Source organism: Drosophila sechellia, chromosome X (assembly GCF_004382195.2).
Source record: "Drosophila sechellia strain sech25 chromosome X, ASM438219v1, whole genome shotgun sequence".
NCBI lineage: Eukaryota > Metazoa > Arthropoda > Insecta > Diptera > Drosophilidae > Drosophila > Drosophila sechellia.
Genome location: NC_045954.1, coordinates 18,698,922 through 18,720,391, shown reverse-complemented (window position 1 = coordinate 18,720,391; position 21,470 = coordinate 18,698,922). Strand labels below are relative to the sequence as shown.

Genomic DNA, 21,470 nt, shown 5'->3' with positions numbered 1-21,470 from the left:
CCCGTTCATAAGCACGTAATTTGACTTGATTTTTTAGCCGCCGCCGGTCATTTGCTTTATTGACTGCCGTGTCCCCCAGCAGAAAGAAAACCCCAGCGAAGGCAAAAAAAAACAAAAAAATCTGGGATAAACAGGACGAGCAAGGACGAGGCTGGAGCCACGACTCCGCATATAATTGCGGTTAATTAAAGCTTGATTTCTTTGCGGCCGCGTCAAGTGAGCGTTAAAACAAATGGGCCCCTCTGACCCCCCAAAAGTCCAGCGAAGAGATTTTTTACTTTTCGAACAGCCCACTGATGTCCTTCGATAAGGAATGATCTAGTACAGGCAGCAAGGATTTATTTATATTCCCCCACTCTGCCTGCTCTTTGTGCATCCTGTGCGGCGCTTCACCTGCCACTTTTGGTGGTGACTCCGGGCTCTTTCAAGCTATTCACCTCTGTCCGCAGCCAAAAAAAAATTGATTATTAATGATGGGTCCATGGCCAAGTAAATGGGGGAAAAAAAGGAGCAAAGTGCGACGAATGCGAAAAAAAAGCGCCAAGAAATTAATTATGGAAATTACTTGGCCATCCAGCGCATCACCCTCGTGTTTAATCGGCTTGCGGTTTGATTTATTTAAAATTCGGGAATAGAATTTTTATACATTTTTTGCAGCATGCTGGCACACTTAACCGTTGTTGCCCGGCACAAATAACAATTTATTTTCATTAATTTGTGCCTTAACCCCTTGACGCCGCCGCGAGTTCATTAGGAATGCAGGCTGCATGGCCGCCGGAGTTGATTGCCAACCCTTTCCTTAACTCCTCTAAGCCTTGAAACGGAAGTCCTTCGTCCATTTTACCCAGCAGGTCCTTGTAATTATTGCAATCTGTTCGATTTTGGGATACACTTTGGCCGCGAACGCGACCATTTTGCAATTTGGGAATGCAAATTAATTGCCACATGGCCCGGCTGGGAATGTCCTGGCGGAGAAGTGTTGCGGCATTAGCAGTGGCCATTAAAGTAAATTGTAATTGGTAATTCCCCCGCTTCGCAACTCTCGGCTGGAACAGATCGAATGGCGTGAGCCCTGCGAATTTTCACATTTCCACAGGGGTGGCTCGCCCTTTACCTTCTCCCTGTTTCTCCTTTCAGTTCGTTTCGTTTGGTTTGTTTTCGCTTCTTTCTTTTTTTTTTTTGCCAATATTAAAAGTCATAATTCAATTTTATTGCAAATGTTTCAGGTGCCTTAATCATTTCTAATATCATGCCCAGCTCGCTCGGCCTGCTTCCCAGGACGCCTATTCAGCGAGTCGACTTCCGCTCCACTCATAAATACTAATTTCACAGGCAATAAAGGCGCTACATTCGCCAGGCCTCGGATCCTCGCGACTCCTCACGTAGTTCTGCCATTTCGATAGCTGCCAGGACATTTGCCAGATACGAGTTGTTGATAATGGCTGGAGCAATTTTTAATGGATTACTTCGCGAACGCGACTCCGGCCAGCTGTTTCTGGTCTCTGAATGTTTCAGAATGGAGCACGGAGCACGGAGAAGGGTACTACAAGATGTACCAATAATTTCCATTATAACACAATGTCAGAAAGTGGTGCTTAGTGTTTCATATCCCGTTGAAGCTAACCAAGTTGCCGGAACAATCAACTGATGAGTGGGAATGGGAATGGATTTCTCATAATTTTTGGCTAGAATTGTGTATATATTCTTTTAACATTTGAAAAATAAATAAGGGGTAAGTTAATACGATTGGAAAGGAATATCATCCGTTATTTAAGCAAATATAGTTCGGACTCCAATTAGTAACTTCGCCAAGGTTCGACTGTAATATAGTAACCCAGTATTCAAAACTAGTTCACTCACCACCAAATAGAAGGGTCGAAAATAGAAGCCAATCTTATTATAATGATATAATCAGTCTCTTATTAGGCGCGTGAATAGTGAAGGGTTACTAATTAGCCAAAGGGGGATACGCTTACCCTTTCCGCCAGGATTACCCACATCAATTGCAGAAGCTAGTTCAAAGGGCTCCACACCTTCTCATGTCCGCCGAAGTAGCCAATGGCCGGCAAATACGTAGATAAGATAAGCGGCTAGAGGCCTACGAACTTTAGATACCCTGCGCATGGCATGTGTGTACATATGTACATATATATAGCGCCCAACGTGGAACCCCCCATGCGACGGGCAAATCAAAGGATGTGAGTCTTGCGTATTGTTGCGGTTAGGGTTGAGTGAGCGGTTCCAGTGAATGGAGTTGGGTGCGTGTACGCCTGATTATACATAACGGCTCATTGCCTGCCACGTCGATGGAGCAGGGGCAGGGGCGGGGGCAGGGTTTGCAAGGACTCCATCTAATCACTGTCACATGCAGGCGTCGCTTGCGCATTCAAAGCGAGGCGAGGCGAGTCGAAACAAAGGCCAGAAGCTGGCGGGGAAGGGTCCGCCGTGCTGGACAATGCAGCGCAGGATGGCCAGGAGATGGAGGCTGGGGCACTGGCCTGCTGTTAATTCGATTAATTACAACAATCAGCGGCATGTTTCATGTGGCAGCGACAGTTCGCTGCTCGGAGGCGTGGCAGAAGGCGCAGGAGCTTAACAAATTGCCCCATGCTAATGACACGTCCCTGCCCCATGTTCCTGCTCATGTTCGCCAACAATCGAAGCATAATGACAATGATAGATTTCCCAATATCTGTCATGTTTATGGGCAAAACAAAAGAAGCGGGATGGCCGGCGGGAAGGAGGCTGGAGGAACAACAGGGCATAATTGGATATAACATTTATACGCAATCATCGACAGATTGCAAAACGATTAAGCCAACCCTCGAAGAAAGTCTTGGTCTGTGCCTGGAGAAAGTCGATTCCCATGGCATAGTCCCATAGTTCTATATATATAGTACGTATGTCCCGGCTTCCCTGATGAGCTTGTCATTCCCCCGGCCAGTCGACGAAAGTAAATCCAATCGGGCAAGGAGCTGGCCAATATTCGACCCTGAAAAGCAAATGCGGGCTGGCCCACGACGAGTCCAAGTTCATTTGGCGTTCGTTGAACGCTTTTCGGGCAAACAGAAACAATCAACTTAATTTGGCGCCCGCTGAAAGCCCTGTGGCAGATAAATTAAGTCATTAGTTCGAGCTGCAAGTTGGTGGTGGTGGTGCTGATGGTGGTGGTGGCAACGATGGACTGATGGGCACGAGAAGAAAGTTCCCGGCTAAAGTGGAAAATAAATTGGCAAACGTTTGTTTTGAGATTAACCGCGATTAGAACGTGGAACTGCGAGCGGCTGGGAGTGGGGTCTGCTTGGGGAATCGCAGCAAATGTTGCCATTATTTGATAAGCTCAAACATAGACACAGTACCCTCCTTCCACTCCACCTCCTCCTCCTCCTCCACCATGTGTTTGTGTAAGCAAATGGCAAATGCGAGAATAATCGTAGGAGATTAAAAAGTTTCCTGCGCCCGCACAAAGCAAAAGGGGCAGCCCGAGCCGCAGGAGCAGGAGCTGGAGGAGGATTTGGAGCAGGAGCTGGAGTAGTGGACCTGCTCTGACGCGAGACAAATGAGTGGCGCACGTGAAGCGTCTGGCCTTGTCTGTATATCCCTGGGCCTAACTAATTTATGGCGCCTGCATACAAATTGCCCTGGCTTGCCGCCACATCCCATACCCACACTCCATCCACAAACAGTCCCATTTTCTCCGTCAAAGTTACGGCAGGACTTAGTCTTAGCCAAGAACTACAACTATCCCCAGCCACCGGGAGCCGGGAGCTGGGAATCGAGAATTGAGTGAGCAGCCAGCTGGCAATTAAGATCCCAAACACACGGCCGGATAATCCCTGGATGCACATATTCATCATTTTGAGATCATTAACTAGCCATTTATGTGGGCTGTGTAAGGAATTGGGCTAGTGATGAATGTATCTCAGAACTTTTCATTGCCTGCAATCAGGACTAAGCCAAGAAAACGAACAATAAACTTTAGGCGTGCTATTCCAGCCTGGAAATCAGACAACATCTTGGTTGAGTAACAACAGTTCTCACAAAGGCTTACAGTATTTTAATTTATTTTTAAACTCTGAAATTGTTAGACATGAAATACTGGGGTTTTGAAAAACATTCGAATAAATAGCGATCGATATACGAATCGTTTTACCTTATAACACTTGCTCTAGAGTTCGTAATTGATTGGTTTTAGGTGGCTAAAATGTTAAGAGCTGCTTAATTTTTGGCTAAAAGTTTCTTTTATTTTTCAAATTCAGGGGAAAAGTGATAGCATTCATAAGCTGAATCCATTCCTATCTAAAGAAGTTTTTTAGCAATTCTTATTTTAAATCTCAGTTAACGATTCCTATTTGAGTTGCTTTAAATCTCAAAGTTACTCTCTGCATCAAATGCATATCCTTGTATAAAAGAAAGCTGATAATGATAATGAGCAATACTATAGAACTCGAATCGATTGTAAACGAGTTAATTAAACTATTAAGCATAAATTGTGGGTTCATTGCTTTGAACTACACACTTTAACCAGCGAGTTCCTCTACCATTTAAGTTCCGCAACTATATGATTTCGACCCTTTAACGGCCATCGAGTTGCCCTTTTAGTCGTCGAATGTGCATTTTACTGCATGCAAGGAAAAGTTTTTAATTAAATCATGAACACAGCCGCACGTTATAAATATTTCGAGGGGCGGCAGCCCAACCAGCTCCGTGTTGAGGAACCATGTGCCTAAATGGAGGAGTTCGGAACTTTTGGGGGTGACAGTGAGCAAGACGAATAGTTGCAACGGGGTGACTGGAATCCACCCCGTCCTCCAGGAAGTGCAGCTAGCAGTAGTTTGTCTGCATCAGATAGCGAGCTCGACTCCGGAGGAGGAAGAGAGGAAAAAGCGCAGGCAGAAAGGATACACGTTGAGAGTCCTTTTTAGCAGGCGACGCCTCCTGCCGCTTTACAGAGCTCTGTTAGCGGCTAACAGTGGTTTTTTCTTGGCGCCCTCGTCTCTGCTGCTGGCGGTTGGGGTGGCTCTGTCGGGTGGGGGGTGGCTGTGGAGTGGTGGTGGGGCCTCAGCAAGTGGGCGTTGCCATTTCGCACGCATCTCTCTCGCTCGCTCCGCACTGTCTCCTTCGGCGACTGCTTCCCACTCCTCGGCTCTCGTCGCTTCTTCGCTCTGCTCAAGACGAAGGACACGACGACGACAACGCTGATTTGGCATTTGGCCACTCCCACGCCCACGCTCACGCAGCCCACTCCAAGCCACCCATTCCCTTTGCCACGGGGGGCAACCCCCACTTGACATGTGGGTCAGGACATCTAGCGGTAGCTTGGGGATGGATGCTGGCCACTCGGTGGGTTGGGGCGTCCAGCCGTCTGTTGATTGGCCCCGGGCACTAGTTTCGAGAGCAGGGGGCCAAAGCATATTTATGGCAAGCCCCAAGTGCATTGTCAACTACGGAGTGGCATGCGGAAACTATCCCATCACCATTCCAATCTCAAATACTCATATTTCACAAGGGCACTTGTGAGACCGGCAACTCTATAAACTGCATCTTAATAAAGGAGGAACTACTACCTTTAACATAATACAATATCACATTACTTATGATAGTAAGCTGCTTAATTTTAAAAGCAAACACTTGAGTAATCACAAGAAATATAAAGCAGTAGGGAAATATAGTCCTAAACTAATCCTATAGGAATAAATAGTAAAATAAAAGTATTTTCTTTATTCTATAAGATAATTTATGAACATTTTCTTTAATTTCAAATGGTACTATACCAAGTTATAGTATTCGATTCGATCGAATTTGCCTCTGAAAGTTACTGGTTACATTTTCTGTTATTTATTTAACCAAACATGGATACACATATTATTTAACCTGCTTTATACCAAAGGAAATATGATAAATGTAACGTTTAGCCAGCTTGATCCCAACATACACATGCCTAAATTCCGAGAACTATGTTGCTCCCCATTCCAGTCGAGGTAAGTCCTTGGCTAAAATTGCTTGCACTTGGATGCCGGAGTGAAGCGGTCATGCCGCTGAACTAATTTGCACAAAGCAACCCGATCCCCAGATGGGAAGGAGTTGGGGGGCAGGAGCAGGAGCTGGAGCAGGAACAGGAACCGAAACTGAAACAGGACCATAATCGGCAACTGGATCAGGAGAGGAATATGCAAACAAGGTGAATTCTGGAATTTCCACTTTGAAGTTGACACAAGGCGGGCGCTGGCAGTTGTCGCATTACAATGGCTGCAGGATGGGGAATTTGGATTGTAGGATTGGATTGGGTGGATCCGAGAAATGGGGCGGGGCACCGCAGCTTAGACAAATTGTTTCTTATGCATATTTTTCGCTCTTCGCTCTTGTTGTCATAGCATCTGGTAAATTATGCCGAGTATTTGCGTAATTAAAACATGAAAAGAGTTTGGCGCAAACTCGTTTAATTAATCAACCTGATGAGCGGTGGTGGCTTGGTCCTTTCCCATCCATTCCGCAATGCCAGCGATTTCTCTTACGGAGGCTTATCATAATATTTTCGGACACATTCCGCTCACCCCGCTTGATTGACAGCATCGCTTTGGCCCCGGCCCCCAGGATCCCCAACCATGCCGAATTGAAACATTATTTTTATAGATTTTTATGGCGACGACAAGGAAATGGGCGGGCCGTGCTGATAAGCATTTCGGGCAGCAAAGGACATTTTCATAAGCACACTGATACTGATTATGACACCAGCCAAAGACAAAAGAAACCAAAATCATCCACCCTCTCAGCCCACCCTCGTGTCCTCGTGCGACCAAAAGTGCTGATAAGCAGCCCGAAACTATAGTTATATATCCTTGTATAGTGGTGCCCCCTAGGGGCAGGGTGGGGGGAGTCCCCCATCGGGCGCCCTCCTCACATGTGCCCGAAATCGAAATCTATAAATGACTTTTATTGTTATGGCCTGTGGCGGCGGCATCGGCATCGGCATCGTCGTCTTGGTCCTGGCTGGTGGCTGATGGCTGATGGCTCCTTGGATCCCAATCCGCATCCAATAAGACGGCAAACTTTTGCATCGTATATTGAAAGATGCGCTATCTCCATGGCAAAGTTTTTGCGGTCGTCGCAGACAAAAGACGCGTGTTCCCTTTTAAAGTTTCATTAATCAATGGCTCGGGTGGTGGCTGTGGATGTGGCTGTAGCTATAGAAGTAGCTGGAGGGATTCTGCCACAGCTCCGGCTGTAGCTTTTATTATTTCAATTGCGGAACGGTGCCCGGGGCTCAAAAATATGAGGCATCATTTATCAGGCCGCCATTCCACTCCCTACACTATGGCATACCATTCCGTTCTGGTGCGGATTGGCTGTCTGGGCTGTGGATTTCAAATTGGCAGCAACAATGCCGTGATTAATGGCCGTCAAAGCGAAAGAGTCAACAAATGTCAAGCGACAAACTGCAATTGGCAAAACGGAGGGGGAGGACCAAATCCCAAAAACCCCATACCATACCATATACCATCCCATACCATGGTAGGAATCCCTTGGCCCGCGATGAAATGAATGACAACACAACTGCGGGTTAATTTTTTCAAATGTTTGTTAATTACATTTATTGTTTCCTTTTGTTTTTTCATTTGCATTTGTTTTAAGTTTTTTTTTTTCAAGTGTTTTTACGCTCTTTTCTCTTTAGTTTTGATTTCTTTCACTTGCAATCGTTCTGGCTGCTTTCATTATTACTGATTGCTGTCCAAAACTCGGATTATGGGTTGTGTTTGTAATGTATATGCACGTATATATAAGTCTAAGCGGGTTTATCTTACACTTTAGATATTTTTGATTTAACTTTATGCCTGCTCTCTAACAATACAATACCAAAAAAATATTGGATAATCGCTCTTACTTATTTCCGATTATTAGATTATTACGATATTTAACATAGTTTCGGTAATTCGATAGATAGGTAGTATTGTTTATCGCTCGTAGATAAACTGATGCTTATACACACACTTTGGTTTCTCCCGTACTTAGTATATTCGCTAGCTCCTTTCGAACGCTAATTACGCATATTGATTAGTGTTACATTAGATTGCAAAAAAAAAAAGGATTAATAAATACACCCATATTGTAACTAGTTCGCTTGGTTATAGATATACACACGCACGCACACAAATCCTTAACTTTACATCGACCTATCTTAGGCGCTTTACATCTAACGCTGGATCATCGTGGATCTGGCCATCATACCTCATCTAAAATCCACCTAGAAATCATCCAGCTCCAGCTACTTCTATACAACGTTCGCCGTGGAAAGAACATTCTTTAGCCTCGCACTAAACTAAACTTAAATAATAATCAACAACGTTGCTCCAACAGACTTAAAATGGAATCAGAACAAAAATCATGTGTGGTTAAGTCGTGTGCAGAATGTCTCAATATTTACACATCAAAGTTCACTTTTGCCAATTGCCCTCTAGCTCCTCATCATCTATCTCTCATTATCTGACTCTACTCTACGATCCTGCGGCTCCTCCGGATTCGAAGGACACATGGAAAATCGAACATTGATCGGTGGGGATGTTTAGCTCTCTCGATTTCGCAGGTCCACAAATCCGATTCTCCTCCAGCCGCCCTTGTGATTCACTCCACATTCATCAGTTTAGTCCTTCGTTTATTTTTTTAACTTTTTGGCACTGCTTTGAATTTCTTTTGGCACCGCACGCTTCGAGCGTGAAAATAAAATTATTTATGCATATGCATAGATAAATACGAATATATCTATATGGTGGAGTATGTAAAAAAAAAAATGATCCCGCTAATACGTCAACAGTTTACAAGGAAAATATGTACAGTATGTAGTGGAAACGAAATTAAAATTAGTTTAAAAACGAATGGGGGGCTATTCTCGAATACAACTAAGTAAACATATTGTCTCTTAAATGTAAGGATCTAAAAATGTCTGCAAATTCAGCAAGTACTTTTCTGTAGGCTAGCTAAACTAGGCCTTTAAAACTATAAAACTTGAACTCAGTCAAAGCAAACGAAGATTTGAATATCGATTCTGGATTTCTGCATCCTTTCCGCTAGCGTTTTCTCCCCCGTCGATTTCCTCAGTTGCGGTTGTAAAACTTTCTTTGGTAGCGCTTGCAGCCGCTTCCGATGCTGCCAACGCCTCCGCCTCCTGCCCCTCCGCCTGGTCCTCCGGCGGATCCTGCTCCTCCTCCTCCTACTCCTCCAACTCCACCGCCGCCCATTCCTAGGCCCAATCCCATGAGCTGTTGCTGTTGCTGCTGCTGTTGGTGATGCTGCTGATGCTGGTGCTGATGCTGCAGCCCGAAGCCCGAGTAGAATTGCTGACTCGCCGCTCCAACTCCAACCCCAGCGCCGACTCCAGATCCCGGCACAACAGTCCCAGCGGCGCTCATGCCCAGGGCTTTATTTTAGCTGGACGCGCCCAGTTGATTCTTCATATGGGCAGCGGCGGCGGCGGCAGCAGCGGCAGCGGCAAACGGCGAGCCACCGCCGGTCGGTGTCTGTGGGCCATTGTTGTTGTTATTGTGATCGCCAGGGGTGCGCGGTCCGTTGACCATGCCCACACCATTCACATTGCCGCCACCGGGACCGCCGCCTAGCAATCCACCAGCGGTATTCTGCGCGCCGGCCGCTCCCGTCGGTGAGCCCTGGCCCAAGGAGGAGACGTGTCGCTTGAGCATCGGATGATTGGCCATTGAGGCGAAGACCAGGCGCTCCTCGTAGTCGTACTCGCAGAGTATCTTGTTCTCGCACAGGTAGAATCGGTCGCCCACGCAGAATCTGAAATAACCGGAAAACTGCAGCGGTTAGTACTACGGAACAACAAGTCGCATAGGAAGTGGAAACGATTTTTCCACACGCTTAGGCAGCCCCAGAAATCGGTGGGGGGAATCAAAGGCACAACGACAAAGACAACGACAACGACAACGACGATGAGCGATGACAATTGACAGCGGTTATGGCGACTGTAGCTGCCACACCCCGGCAACTCAGGAACTGTCGTCTAAAAACAAAAGCAAAACGGTTCCAAAGAACAAGGACAGCTACTCAGCGAATGGCAGACAGGACGGGACCGAAACAGGACTAGCACAAGGACAAGGAAGTCAGATAAGCGCTAGGCAATGTCGCTCCGCTGTCAGCAACAGTTGGTGTGGCAGGAGCATAGGGTGGCTGGAGCAGAGGAGCCTGGAGAGCTGGCTCCACTTGTGTTTGAGTACGGAGTCGAGAGTACATTCAGCCAACTGCAAATAAAGTTGGCTCCCGGCAAGCTCTGCCGCCTGGGGATGGAGCCCTTTGTCAAAATATTTATGTTAGCACCTGTACGGATGGCGGAGGCGGATGCCACGCCCACTCCGGCCCACAGCAAACAGATACACTCGATGCAAACCGAAAGGGAGCTCGCATTACAAACGAAAAAAGCCAAAAAAAGGATGCGATTCACTTGGGGATGAGATGGAGTCGCGTTGAGCAGACGAGTGGATGTCCTTTGAATCCATCTAGATCTGGTATTGAAAAGTGAGAAAGACCCAGGATGATTGTGCTTATTCCTTAGCACACAAACGGCAAGAGGTGCACGTTTAGGGATACCACTACTACTTTCTTATCTGGTAGAACTTGCAAGTTGCCCCGAACTTTATCCATCCTTTCCATCACATATCCTGCTATCCTGCTGCAATACTCTAACGCCCTCCGCCTCCGCCGGCGTATGCAAAAAAGAAACGTTTAAAGTTTGATTCCCCGAGGAGGAATGGCACGGGAACACACTGCATCCGGTTTGGCAAGGAGTCTGGGTAAATCAGCTTACAGCAGACTTACAGCGGATATGAAATTTGGCTTTTGATTTACGTCAACATTTTGTTGGCCCGCTGGTTTCGGTTGCGTGGCCAAATCGATTGACGGCCCATGTGGGCGTGGCAGGGAGCAGGGCACAGAAATCTGGCCGACCGGAGCGGGCAAAAAAGCGCTTTGTTTATCTACCAAAACAGGGCAACAAAAGTCCATGAAAACGAGTCAACAAAGTCGAAACTTTTGCTTCTTTTGCCGCTGGCCTGGCATTGAGAGCACCTGTGACATGGCGATGGCGATGGCAATGGTGATGGCTATGGAAATGGACACGGACATGTTGATAAGTGAGTGCCTCTGTGCGGGACTCGCACATCCGGGCATTTCGTCCGCCTCCCCCTCCGGCTCCATTCCCCGTCGATCAGAAGAAACCAACAGCAAATTGTCAACAGGAAGTACATACCAAAATAAAATCGGAAAAAATATTGTAAAAAATTCGCGTGGGCGAAAGATTTGACTTGGATGCGACTCCAATCGCAGGAGAGCAAGGATGTCGTCGTCCAGTGCTGACGACAGGAAATTATGCAAACCTCACCGACGACTGCGAATGCATTTTGCAGCATTTCCCAAACAGCAACAGGACTCAGGACTCGGGAATCAGCGGCAGGACTCAACAGGAAAACTCTTTTTGTTTGCCAAATGAAAGCCCGCATTTTAAATGTGGCCATCCGACCAACCAACAAGGCGGAGAGGAGCAGCCGCTGGCCATGTGGCCACGCCTCAATGGATTTTTTCGGCAATTGAATTAATTTACGTGAAAAATTGATTAGCAGCAGGAGGGGATGCATCTCCACTGCCCATTTTTGTATAACGTGGTGAAATATGGGAAAACAAGGCCTATCATACTCTCAATCCCTTGATATTAGACTAAGCTATATCTGCTTAGAGAGTTCTATATTATTCTAGCGTAAGTAGGATTATAGAAGTCAAAAGTTTGCCATAATGGCATCTGCGCAAGGGTGAACTCCTCCAGGTTCGTTGCTCCTGTTGCATTTTTAAAGCCAATTCTCGGCAATGCGAAAACAAAGGGCCAGCAGGAGCGCAAAAAGCGGGGAGATTCCCGGATAAGGAGCGGTGGCCAAAACGGGTGGAGACGATTCTCACAATATGCCAATATGTTTTAACATTTATTTCAATATTTTTTACCAGCCAGCACCGTGTGGCGGCGCTTTTAATATTTAATGTTCGCTCCCTTGTTGCGTTGCACAATCGACGACTATGCCGGAGGTTTCTGGTGGACCGGGAGCCACGGAGGCATATGTGCGCCCTCATTATTAATGCAGAAACCCGAAACGAAAACGAAACCAAACCAAACCAAGCCCAACCAAACGAAACGAACTGGCCAAATGGAAGAATGAGACGCGACCCCATCCACCGGGCAATCGGGCTGCAGTTTAAAGCTCTCCAGAGTGACATTTCACGAATTGGCCAAGTCCAATAAAATATTTGAGGCCTTGGAATGCTGGGCGATGACTTGATGGCACCCAAAAGGGTTCGGTTCGTTCGGTACGTTCCGTTCAATGTGAAATTTATGCGGTTTTCATAGAAAACGTATGACACTAAAGGGTCTTTTTCTTCTCACCCCATTTGTTTAGCCGTTAGCTTGTAAACGACGGCAATTTGCTGCCTGGCGGCACGTTAATAAAACTTCAAGTGCCACTTTGGGCCCGCTCCGATGGGCCAAAGATTAAAAAGGGATTCATGCGGCCACCTTCAATGCGAATCTCTGTGCAAATTGCCCATAAAAATGCATGCGAAATCGTTTAGTCGCTCCTCCCACACGATGGATGATGGATGGGCTGCCCACAATGAGGCGATGGGCCAGTTTGGCCAGATCCCTTCGATGCTCACCTGTGGTTACACTGCTGACAAGCGAAGCACTCCAAGTGATAGACATTGGTCCTTGCACGCATCACCATCTCGAAGGCTGGAATCACCTTGCTGCAGGCGGCGCAGTAGCCCGTGTTGCCAAACAATCTGCGGAGAAAAAGTTATGAAGGGATTAGTAAACATGTTGATTTTTATATCATTATATAATGGTTCCGATTTCTTTAACTAATCATCTATACTCTTTGCTAGCAAATTGAATATACAAACTTGCTAGCTAATGCGCTAAAAGCTTTAGGTAGCATACAAAATGAACTGTTTAAATATTGATTACTCAGCAAGAAAGCTATTTAAAGTATTGTAGAACTAAAATAATCACAGAATAGAATGCATACTTAATCTATATGCATTATAGAGCTAAGTTCTCAAGAATTGGTATCATTTTTAGCTTAACACATGACTAATGAATACCATCGTCTATAGTACTTCTAAGTATATACTACACTATGAAATGGAATTAGTATTTCTTAAATCGAAGCATACCTCAAGTAGTCCCGCTTGCAGAGCATCAGGTTGCCCTTGGTGTACAGCGTGGAGCCCACCTCGCCCAGGCGGCAGTCGCAGCAGCCGCACTTGAGGCAGTCCTCGTGCCACAGCATGTCCAGGGCGCGGAGGAGGTAGCGATCCTGGATGTGCTTGCCGCAGCCGGCGCACAATTGGCTGCCGTTGTTGTTGTTATTGTTATTATTGTTGGCAGCGGCGGCGATGCTCTGGACATTCCCGTTGCCATTGTTGCCGCCACCGGCACCGCCGGAGTTGACCACATTGACCACGTTCCCATTGCCATTGGGATTGGGCCCGTTGTTCTGGCCACCGCTGTTCATGCCGGCGTTGCTTTGCTGCGACTGCTGCTGCTGCTGTTGGTTGGAGGAAAGCCCGACGAGACCGGGTTCGGTTTTGGTAATGTCCATAGTCATCATCTGCAAGGGGACAGGAGAGGATATAGTTATTACTCAAGGTTCCACCGCCGGAGTATTGTGAGTGTGTGTGTGTGTGTACATTAAGGCTACCGAATCCCTGGTAATAACTGTAAGTGTGAGGGGCAAATCCCCACGGCCTCTGATACGCGTAGTGCGGCACGAACTGCCGCATGATCGCCTGCTGCTCCAGCTCCCTCGCCTGCACATGGGGCACGAAGAACTTGTCCATGTTGTAGAAATTGACGCGTTCTTCATCTTCGCAGTGCACACTAGCGTTGTAGAGGAACTCCATTTCGATGTTTTCCTGATTGCTCCGATTTCAAAAGTTTTCTTAGAAAAATGATCCGCGCAAGATCAGAATCATTTCTTTATTGTACATTTCTTTAAGTGTCGGCCACTGGCAAAATGTAACGGCAATTAGCAGCTGTAGCACAGTGTTGTGAAATGCGCGCCTCTGCGGGGGCGTCAGTGTACAAAAGATCACTATTATGCAGCATACTTTTGGGCTGAACACGTAAATGAGCTTTGGATTCGCACATAATTCGCAAGCTATGCAAAATGCAAAAATGCAATTTCCACAATGAAATGGAATAATATTCATTTTAAACATATTTTCAAAAAAAATATATATTTAAAAAAAAACTACTCTTCCACTTGGGCTCGTCCGGGAATTGAACCCGGGACCTCTCGCACCCGAAGCGAGAATCATACCTCTAGACCAACGAGCCTCATTGAAAGACCTTCTGCCAATCACGCCCAATAAAAAGTTAGCGATCGTCTTCCGCACTTTCTCCTTTCGTTCATCCCCTTGCTAAAAATTTCAACCAGCGATTTTAAGGAACTTGAAACCTTTGTTTGGCAAATTACGATAATATCTCATATTTTTCGACTCGCTTTAAATGGTGCTCCTAGTCCCCAACATAGTATGTTCCCAACTGTTGTCGCCCGATAACGTTGACGTTAACAGAAACCAGCAAGGCGAGCAGCCAACAACAAATCAATACAAACAAAAGGCCCATTTACCCATACACAATTTCGTGGTGGAATGCCAAGCGGCGATTTAAAATAACGAGATTTATGACAAATTGGCGCCCCCCATCCCTTGCCACCGCTAAATAGTTTGTTGCAATGTGCAAATTTCAGCAAGCAGCGGGGAAACCCTAAAAATATGCAATGCCACCGATGCCGCGATGCACTAACTACACTGAACAAAGTGGGGAATCATTGCCTTTTTATTATTTTTTTTTTTAAGAAACAAGAATTGCTATTTGTAAGTTTGGATCGAAGGATAATAATGTCCCTATGTTCTTGGAACATAGTAAGAAGCTTCTTTGGAACTTAATACAAATGTTTTGCTTATCTGCCTGTCAGCGAATCTCTTAAAAGTTTCAGGAGAACTTTAAGCACTTGGCGCCCTGTATTTTTCACAGTGCATCATTCTTTGCCCGCCGCAGAAGTTGGACACACAATGTGTGCCGTGTCTGGTTCTGCCTTTGGCCGCCTCTCTTTTCGCTGATTGCCCTCGTCCGTGTCCGTTGTCGTCCCCTGTCCGTTGCCCATCGCCGGACAACCGGGCCAAATGGCTCGCATTAAGCCCTGCGCCATGTAGCGCCAACTGTGACCTCGACTTGACCACGGCCCAGGGAGTGGGCGTAGTGGGTGTAGGGGTTATGCAGCTGCTGGAAATGACTTTAATTAGACGGTCGCCTCCGATCCCCAATCCCCACGTGCCCCCCACCGCCAGTGAGTCGGCGGAGGGCGGGTCGAAAAGTCATCAGCAGTTGATGCCCGCCGGCCAGTCGACGAGGACTCCAGAATGCCAGATGGGTTGGTGCCAGTGGTGCAGCCTGGGTGGCTGCCACTGGACTGCTGCGCCGCCGACTCATAAAAATTCAATCAAATCAATTTATGTAAATTTAACGCGACGTTTCAAACAATAACAGGACCGGACTGGAGGACCGTAGGAGTGCAGGTCGGGAAATGGGAAATGGGTTGGGGTATGGGGTATGCAACGCATCAAAACTCAATTTTGGCAGCTGCAACATGCAACGCCAACGTGGCCCCACTCTCCGCCAGCGCAGACTGCATTGTTATTTAGTTTAGACAAATGAAATCGAATGCTAAACGCTGCTCGGAAAAGCGCGCGTCCATATTAGATTTTCATTTTCAATTGCATTGCCACCAGCGCGGACGCCCACTCACTGCCAAAGTGGGCGTGGCTGCATGAATGCTTTATCAGGCCACCGCTACTTCCTTTCCCCCCGCCACATTTTCATAGTTTTGGCCAACCGCCCACCGCTTTTTCTCTGTGTGCGGTGGACGCTCAATTAATTTATGCATTACATTCCCACAAAATGCTTTTCAATTTGCATCCAATTTTGGAACGATGCAGAGATAGGCCACTGGCAAATGATCTCGCTGCTGCTGCTGGCAGTTTGATTGATTGATTGACTCACCCACTGACTGACTGATATGTAATTAGTTTAGTTAGACCGCGATCGAAGTCTTTAAACCCAGCGCTGATTTGTGCCTAACAATGGTCCACTAAGGATTTGCCAATTCTTCGGAAGAGTTAAGTAAAGGGATTCGAGCAATAGTTCCACCAAGAAGTAAAAAAAACTCACATGTTTGTCCAGAGGTTCGGAGTTTTCTTCTATTATTTGAGTATTAAATGTTGCTCTTTTCATTCAAACAAAGATCCGCTTATAATTATTATTTTACACATTATTCATTAAACGCACTTCTGATTTCGTAGTGCCCCAGTCGAGGAAATCCGGAATTCTTCCGTCTGTGGAACCACCCTGCGCACCCCTCATTTCCGCTCCCCTAAGCCCCTTCCTCCCCCCTAAGTCCCTTCCTCCCCCCTCCGCCGAAAAAGCCTTTACCAAACTAATTGCGCGACCAACGACACTCATTAAAGCCAATCAATATTCAAATTTCACGTGCCAGGTGAGCTGGTGAGCTGGTGGGCTGGTGGGCGGTTCATCGTATTCCGGTCAGTGGTTTAATACCCGGGGGCACCTCCTTGTGGAGACCCGCTGGCGTTTTCACAGTTTAGTTTGCTAAGCGGACAGGGATGGGGGGGACTGCGGACGAGCGGACTGGGTTCGTTCCGTTCCGGACGAGGTGGTCTATAATTATGCATATGCATGTGACCCAAGTTAGTGGCAAGTTAAACCCTTTTTAACCCCAATTCGTGGCACAAAGCCAAGGGGGTTTGCTCCTCTGGAAATTACGGGTTTGCACGCAAGTTAACGGAAGTTACTTGCTTGCTTACTGGCTTGGCCGATACCACTTCCCCACCTTCCATTGACCCCTTGCTCGTTTTAGCCCTTTTCTTTCTTTGTACCTTCAAGGCAAACGAACCTCTTGCAATCGAGCTGATTTCTGCGGTCAGTTATGTTCTCTATGGTTTATTTATTTGGCCGCTGCAATTTTGTGTCACGTTTAATGCACCTTGCAACGGCGGGGGTTGGCCCTGCGCTTAAGGGTTCTCCACTCGTGTGGAGCGCTTTTAATGACACTAATTAGTGGCGGGGCATGTGACAAACGCACCAGCGGGCGGAAGCGGGTGGAGTCGGCTTGGAAAAGTGGGAAATGGTAAAACGGGGGGGAGATGGAAAATCACGCGGCTGAAATCCAACGAACAACAGCTGTGCGCTGCATCATCCCCATCCTTAATTGGTAATTAATTTATTTTGCATAATTTTTCGCGCCGTCGTCTCTGCTCCGCCGCAGCCATGCACATTATGCCGCTGACATGTGAGGGGAGTGGACAGGGGAATGGGGCATTTTCGGGGGGTTGTTGCACGTATATTTACTTTACGGACTTTGGCGACTCGCGGGGCAGTTCGGTCACAAAGGTGTCAAAAAGTGCGAATTAAGTGCGAATAAACGTGCTGAGCGTGCAGCGGTAGAGACAGCCAGGACCACGCCCCCTCCAATCGGGCAGCCGCCCCTGCAACACCACCCCCAACCCCCCCAAACATCCGCACCACCTGTCTCGCATTGCGAAAATTTGCATCGAGTCACGAAAAATAAATGTAAATTTAATTTGCATACGCAGCGCTGGAAAATCGCGAAGCGGCAGTTGGGAAAATATTTATAATGAAATTATGCGAATAAAAATGCCAAAGGGTAATGAGGGATCCTTTGATCCTTTTATAATAATTGATTAAGCAGAAGTGTGAAGCCTTGAGACAGTATTTACTTCATTGTGCATATATTTTGAAGCGGTTTTTTCTTAAATTTGGCAAAAACTTTATCGTTAAATAAAAAAAAAAAAATAAATAAAAACTTTCACATACACGCTCGCTAGCATCCAATTCCATTTGGAATGTCCTTTCGCCATGCAAGGCTTCGCAGGACGTCCACCCCACTGCCACCCCCTGGCCACCAAACCACCCACTTTCCAGGCAAACTTATGCACAACAAGAACAAATTACCAGCAACAAAGGCGGAGGTTGAAACAAAAAGCCCAAGGAAAAATAAGGAATGAAAAACGTCAAGTACGCGACATGAAAACTAAAAACAAAGCCACGACCATCGCACAAAACAACAACAACAAAAAAAGTATAAATAACGAGAAGGAAAATTAAAATAAAATAAAAAAGAACAACAAGAAAACAATCAAAATTCATTTTTAATTTTTATGCCATAAAAATGCAAACGAAGACGCGGTGCGCGGGTGGATGGTGCGGTGAAATGGTCACCAAAACGCCCAGGCACGAAACTCCTCATTTCCAGGACAAAGTCCAACCAGCCAGGTGGATGGGGATGGGATTGGGATGGGAAATGGGAATGGGGAGCATGGAAACATGTTGCGCAACAAGGCAAAAACGTCCTGCAACGGTTGGGACATGTTTTATGCCATTTATATTGTTTTTTCTTCCCGGACTTATTATTTTCTCTCGTTGGGTGAAAACTTTCAGGGGTTCTTCTGCTGCTGCGGCCCGTGGAAAATTGTGAAAGGAGCCTTCAAGTGGCCGGCCAACAATTAAATTCCAATTGCGAGTAATTGCGAGCTCCCGCTCGAATTTACTGTACTCAAACTGCCATAAATACTAATCAAAATCAAATGCACGCACCGATTCCGATTGGTGTGGGTGGGGAGTGGGGTGGTGGGGCAAGGACACTGAAGGGGCATCTAGGGCGACACTTGGTCCTGTCATTGGCAGCCATTGAAGCCATCGATGTCCTGGCACACACCGAAAACCAAGCTGAACAGGCGACAAACACCACGTATCCCCGTACTTAAAGCCAATTTTAGATATTGGCTATGTTGGTGGATAGGATGTTAACTTTAGATATCGAAATGAACTCTGACTTTTTCCAGTGCACCTACCACATTTTTGTCGCCTGAGCACTAGAGTTTTTGTGGATTTGGAATCCGTTTGGAAGTGTGCCATCGAGTGGCCCATCAATGTATTGTTGTGCCTTCGATCCGAAAACAAATGCCGCCACATGCACCACCATCCATCGACCCCATCGCCGCCGCCACTTCTTCGTTCTGCACCCCACAACAATTTACCCCCATTTCGAGGCAGCCAACCACCCAGCCCCCTGCAGCCCAGCAATCATCGACCCGCATTGTTGTTTGATTTATGCGACTTGCTGCTCCTTCGCCAATTGTTGTTATATATATGTATATATGAGTGTTATTGTTCTTGCAACAGTTATTTGTTGTTCATCGTGGTGTGGCAACATATGGAGGCGTTGGCCAGCAGATGTACTACACGTAGTTATTGCTGGCGTTATTTGTTAATCTATTTGTACGCATTTGATGTCGGCACTTCTTCGTCAGCCGCACATACATATCTGAGCATATATATGTACATATGTACGGATGTATCCCCACCGAACTGCTAAGTGAGATTTATCCCGGCGAATCGCACCCTTCATACCCTTCACACCCGTCAGCAGCACACTGCGTTTTATTTTGATTTGTTACTGGGTGTTTTTTCTTGTTTATGGGGTTTTTTTTTTTTTGGGGGGGGGGGGGATGGGGAGTGGGGTCTTGAGTGGCGAAACTAAGCCAAAAACCCGGCTAAACCCCCACTCCTTCGCCATTTCGAGCGATAATGCCAACGATGTACGACACAGCAGTGGAATTTTTATTAAGTTGTTTTATGCCTTGTGTCGTTTTGTTGTCGCCGTTGGTTCGTTCGCTGTTATTTCTTTCTGCTTAAACAATTACGACAAATTGCGCTTTTATGGACCGAGGAGCATCCAATCCACGAGCAGGATGGCGACACGCACAATTCATGTGCAAAGCCCACAGCGCTAATATCCGATCCGATCCGATCCCATCTCATCTCATCCGATCCCATGCGATCGGATGTCTCTCCAATGTGAACTGCACTCCATGGCACTAAATAGCACTCCACTCCACTCCACTCCATTGGCCACTCTCCACTTAACTCATCTCGACTAAACTCTGGGTGCAGTCGTTAAAGTCCACTTCAAATAGAGCTTAATTGCCTCACAATGCCAAATGCAGTTGGCAGTTTGCAGTGGCAGTGGCAGTTGCAACTGCAACTGCTGCCATGAAGCGGCGTTAATTAGGTGAAAGCATCCGCTAAGCAGATCGGGTCACAGCGCTCCAAAAAAAGCTGGGGAGAACGGATGCCAGCTGGGAAAAGATGCCATGGCCATCGGATAATCCGCTAGGAGGAAGTTGCTCAAGATAGATGTATGTATGTACCGGAGTGGTAGGTGCATCGGATTGGGATTTCAATCGGTAGGCGACTAAAAAGTGGTTCCTCGCAAGCAGGATTAGCCAAATAAGCTGGATGCAAAGCGAACTATGTTTGGATTCAAGGTTCAAAGCTGAATCTTCCATAGGTAGCGAATTCCGAATTGGTTAGTAGAACTCGGAATAATATAGATACTCAATCATGGGTGAATTTCTAGGAACCCCATTTGGCCCACCTTTCGACAGCGCGCATCTTGATCTGTAACCCAAGCCCCATGCTCCATGCGCCATGCCCCATGCTGCATGCTGCATGCTTCGAGCCCCAACCCCAACCCAGGTTCACATCCCCATCTGACAGTTTCAATTAGACATTAACACTCCGCGCCGAGCCCGGGGAGCTGTCCCAGTCGGAGATGCGGTGCGATGGCTCTCTCGCTGGCCGTCTCTCAAGTGGCTGGCAATTACGTTCAATTAAGTTGGCCATGTTGGTAACGGATGCAATTGCAGTTGGCCAAATGCGTGGCGGTTGTAATTCAACGATGGCAGAGAACTGAGAACAGAGAACAGAGGAGGCGACTCCGACTCGGAGACCGTTCGACTGAGTTAACTGCCGGCATGCCACCTAATCATAAATGATACCAAAAGGAAATGCTCCTCAAGGCAGCTCCTCACGATCAGCACCTGCTGCTCCTCCGTCCGCAGAGTGCAGCCACTAATTACATTGATTCTTAGACGATTGCAATGGGGTTGTGAATGTGGCACTGGCACTGAGCGAAAATGGGGAGCTGTAAATCTATTTCGACTTAGTACGATACGAAAAAGTGATCTAAGTTTATTCGTTTTATTACAATCGATATTCAGCAAAAGCCTCGATAGGCAAAATCGATAATATCGATTTATAGAAAATGATAACTGATACGCTGTTTTGAAGGGTATATATTTTGAAAAAAGCTATCTAGACATCTGAACCCTTTGCTTTAAGAAGTTCTTTTTCAACATACTGTTGAAATGGTCGCATCCTTTTTTCTCTGTGCATTTCTGCATCTGTGTCCGTGACTATTCACATGCCTCAGTTGCATTCAGAGCTGCAGAGCTCGGCCAACGTCAACGTCAAC

At 46.7% G+C, this 21,470-nt stretch overlaps 1 protein-coding gene and 1 non-coding gene across 2 annotated transcripts; both read right to left on the bottom strand.

Annotated features, from left to right (window-relative positions):
• Positions 1-8,034: 8,034 nt before the first annotated feature.
• Positions 8,035-14,055, bottom strand: LOC6614884. Its single transcript, XM_002039265.2, is given in 4 exon segments — positions 8,035-9,792; positions 12,706-12,831; positions 13,225-13,661; positions 13,741-14,055. Coding segments are annotated over 4 exon segments (1,479 nt in total). The 5' UTR covers positions 13,954-14,055; the 3' UTR covers positions 8,035-9,089.
• Positions 14,056-14,317: 262 nt separating this feature from the next.
• Positions 14,318-14,389, bottom strand: Trnap-cgg. Its single transcript has one exon. It is a non-coding gene; the product is annotated as a tRNA-Pro (tRNA).
• Positions 14,390-21,470: the final 7,081 nt, after the last annotated feature.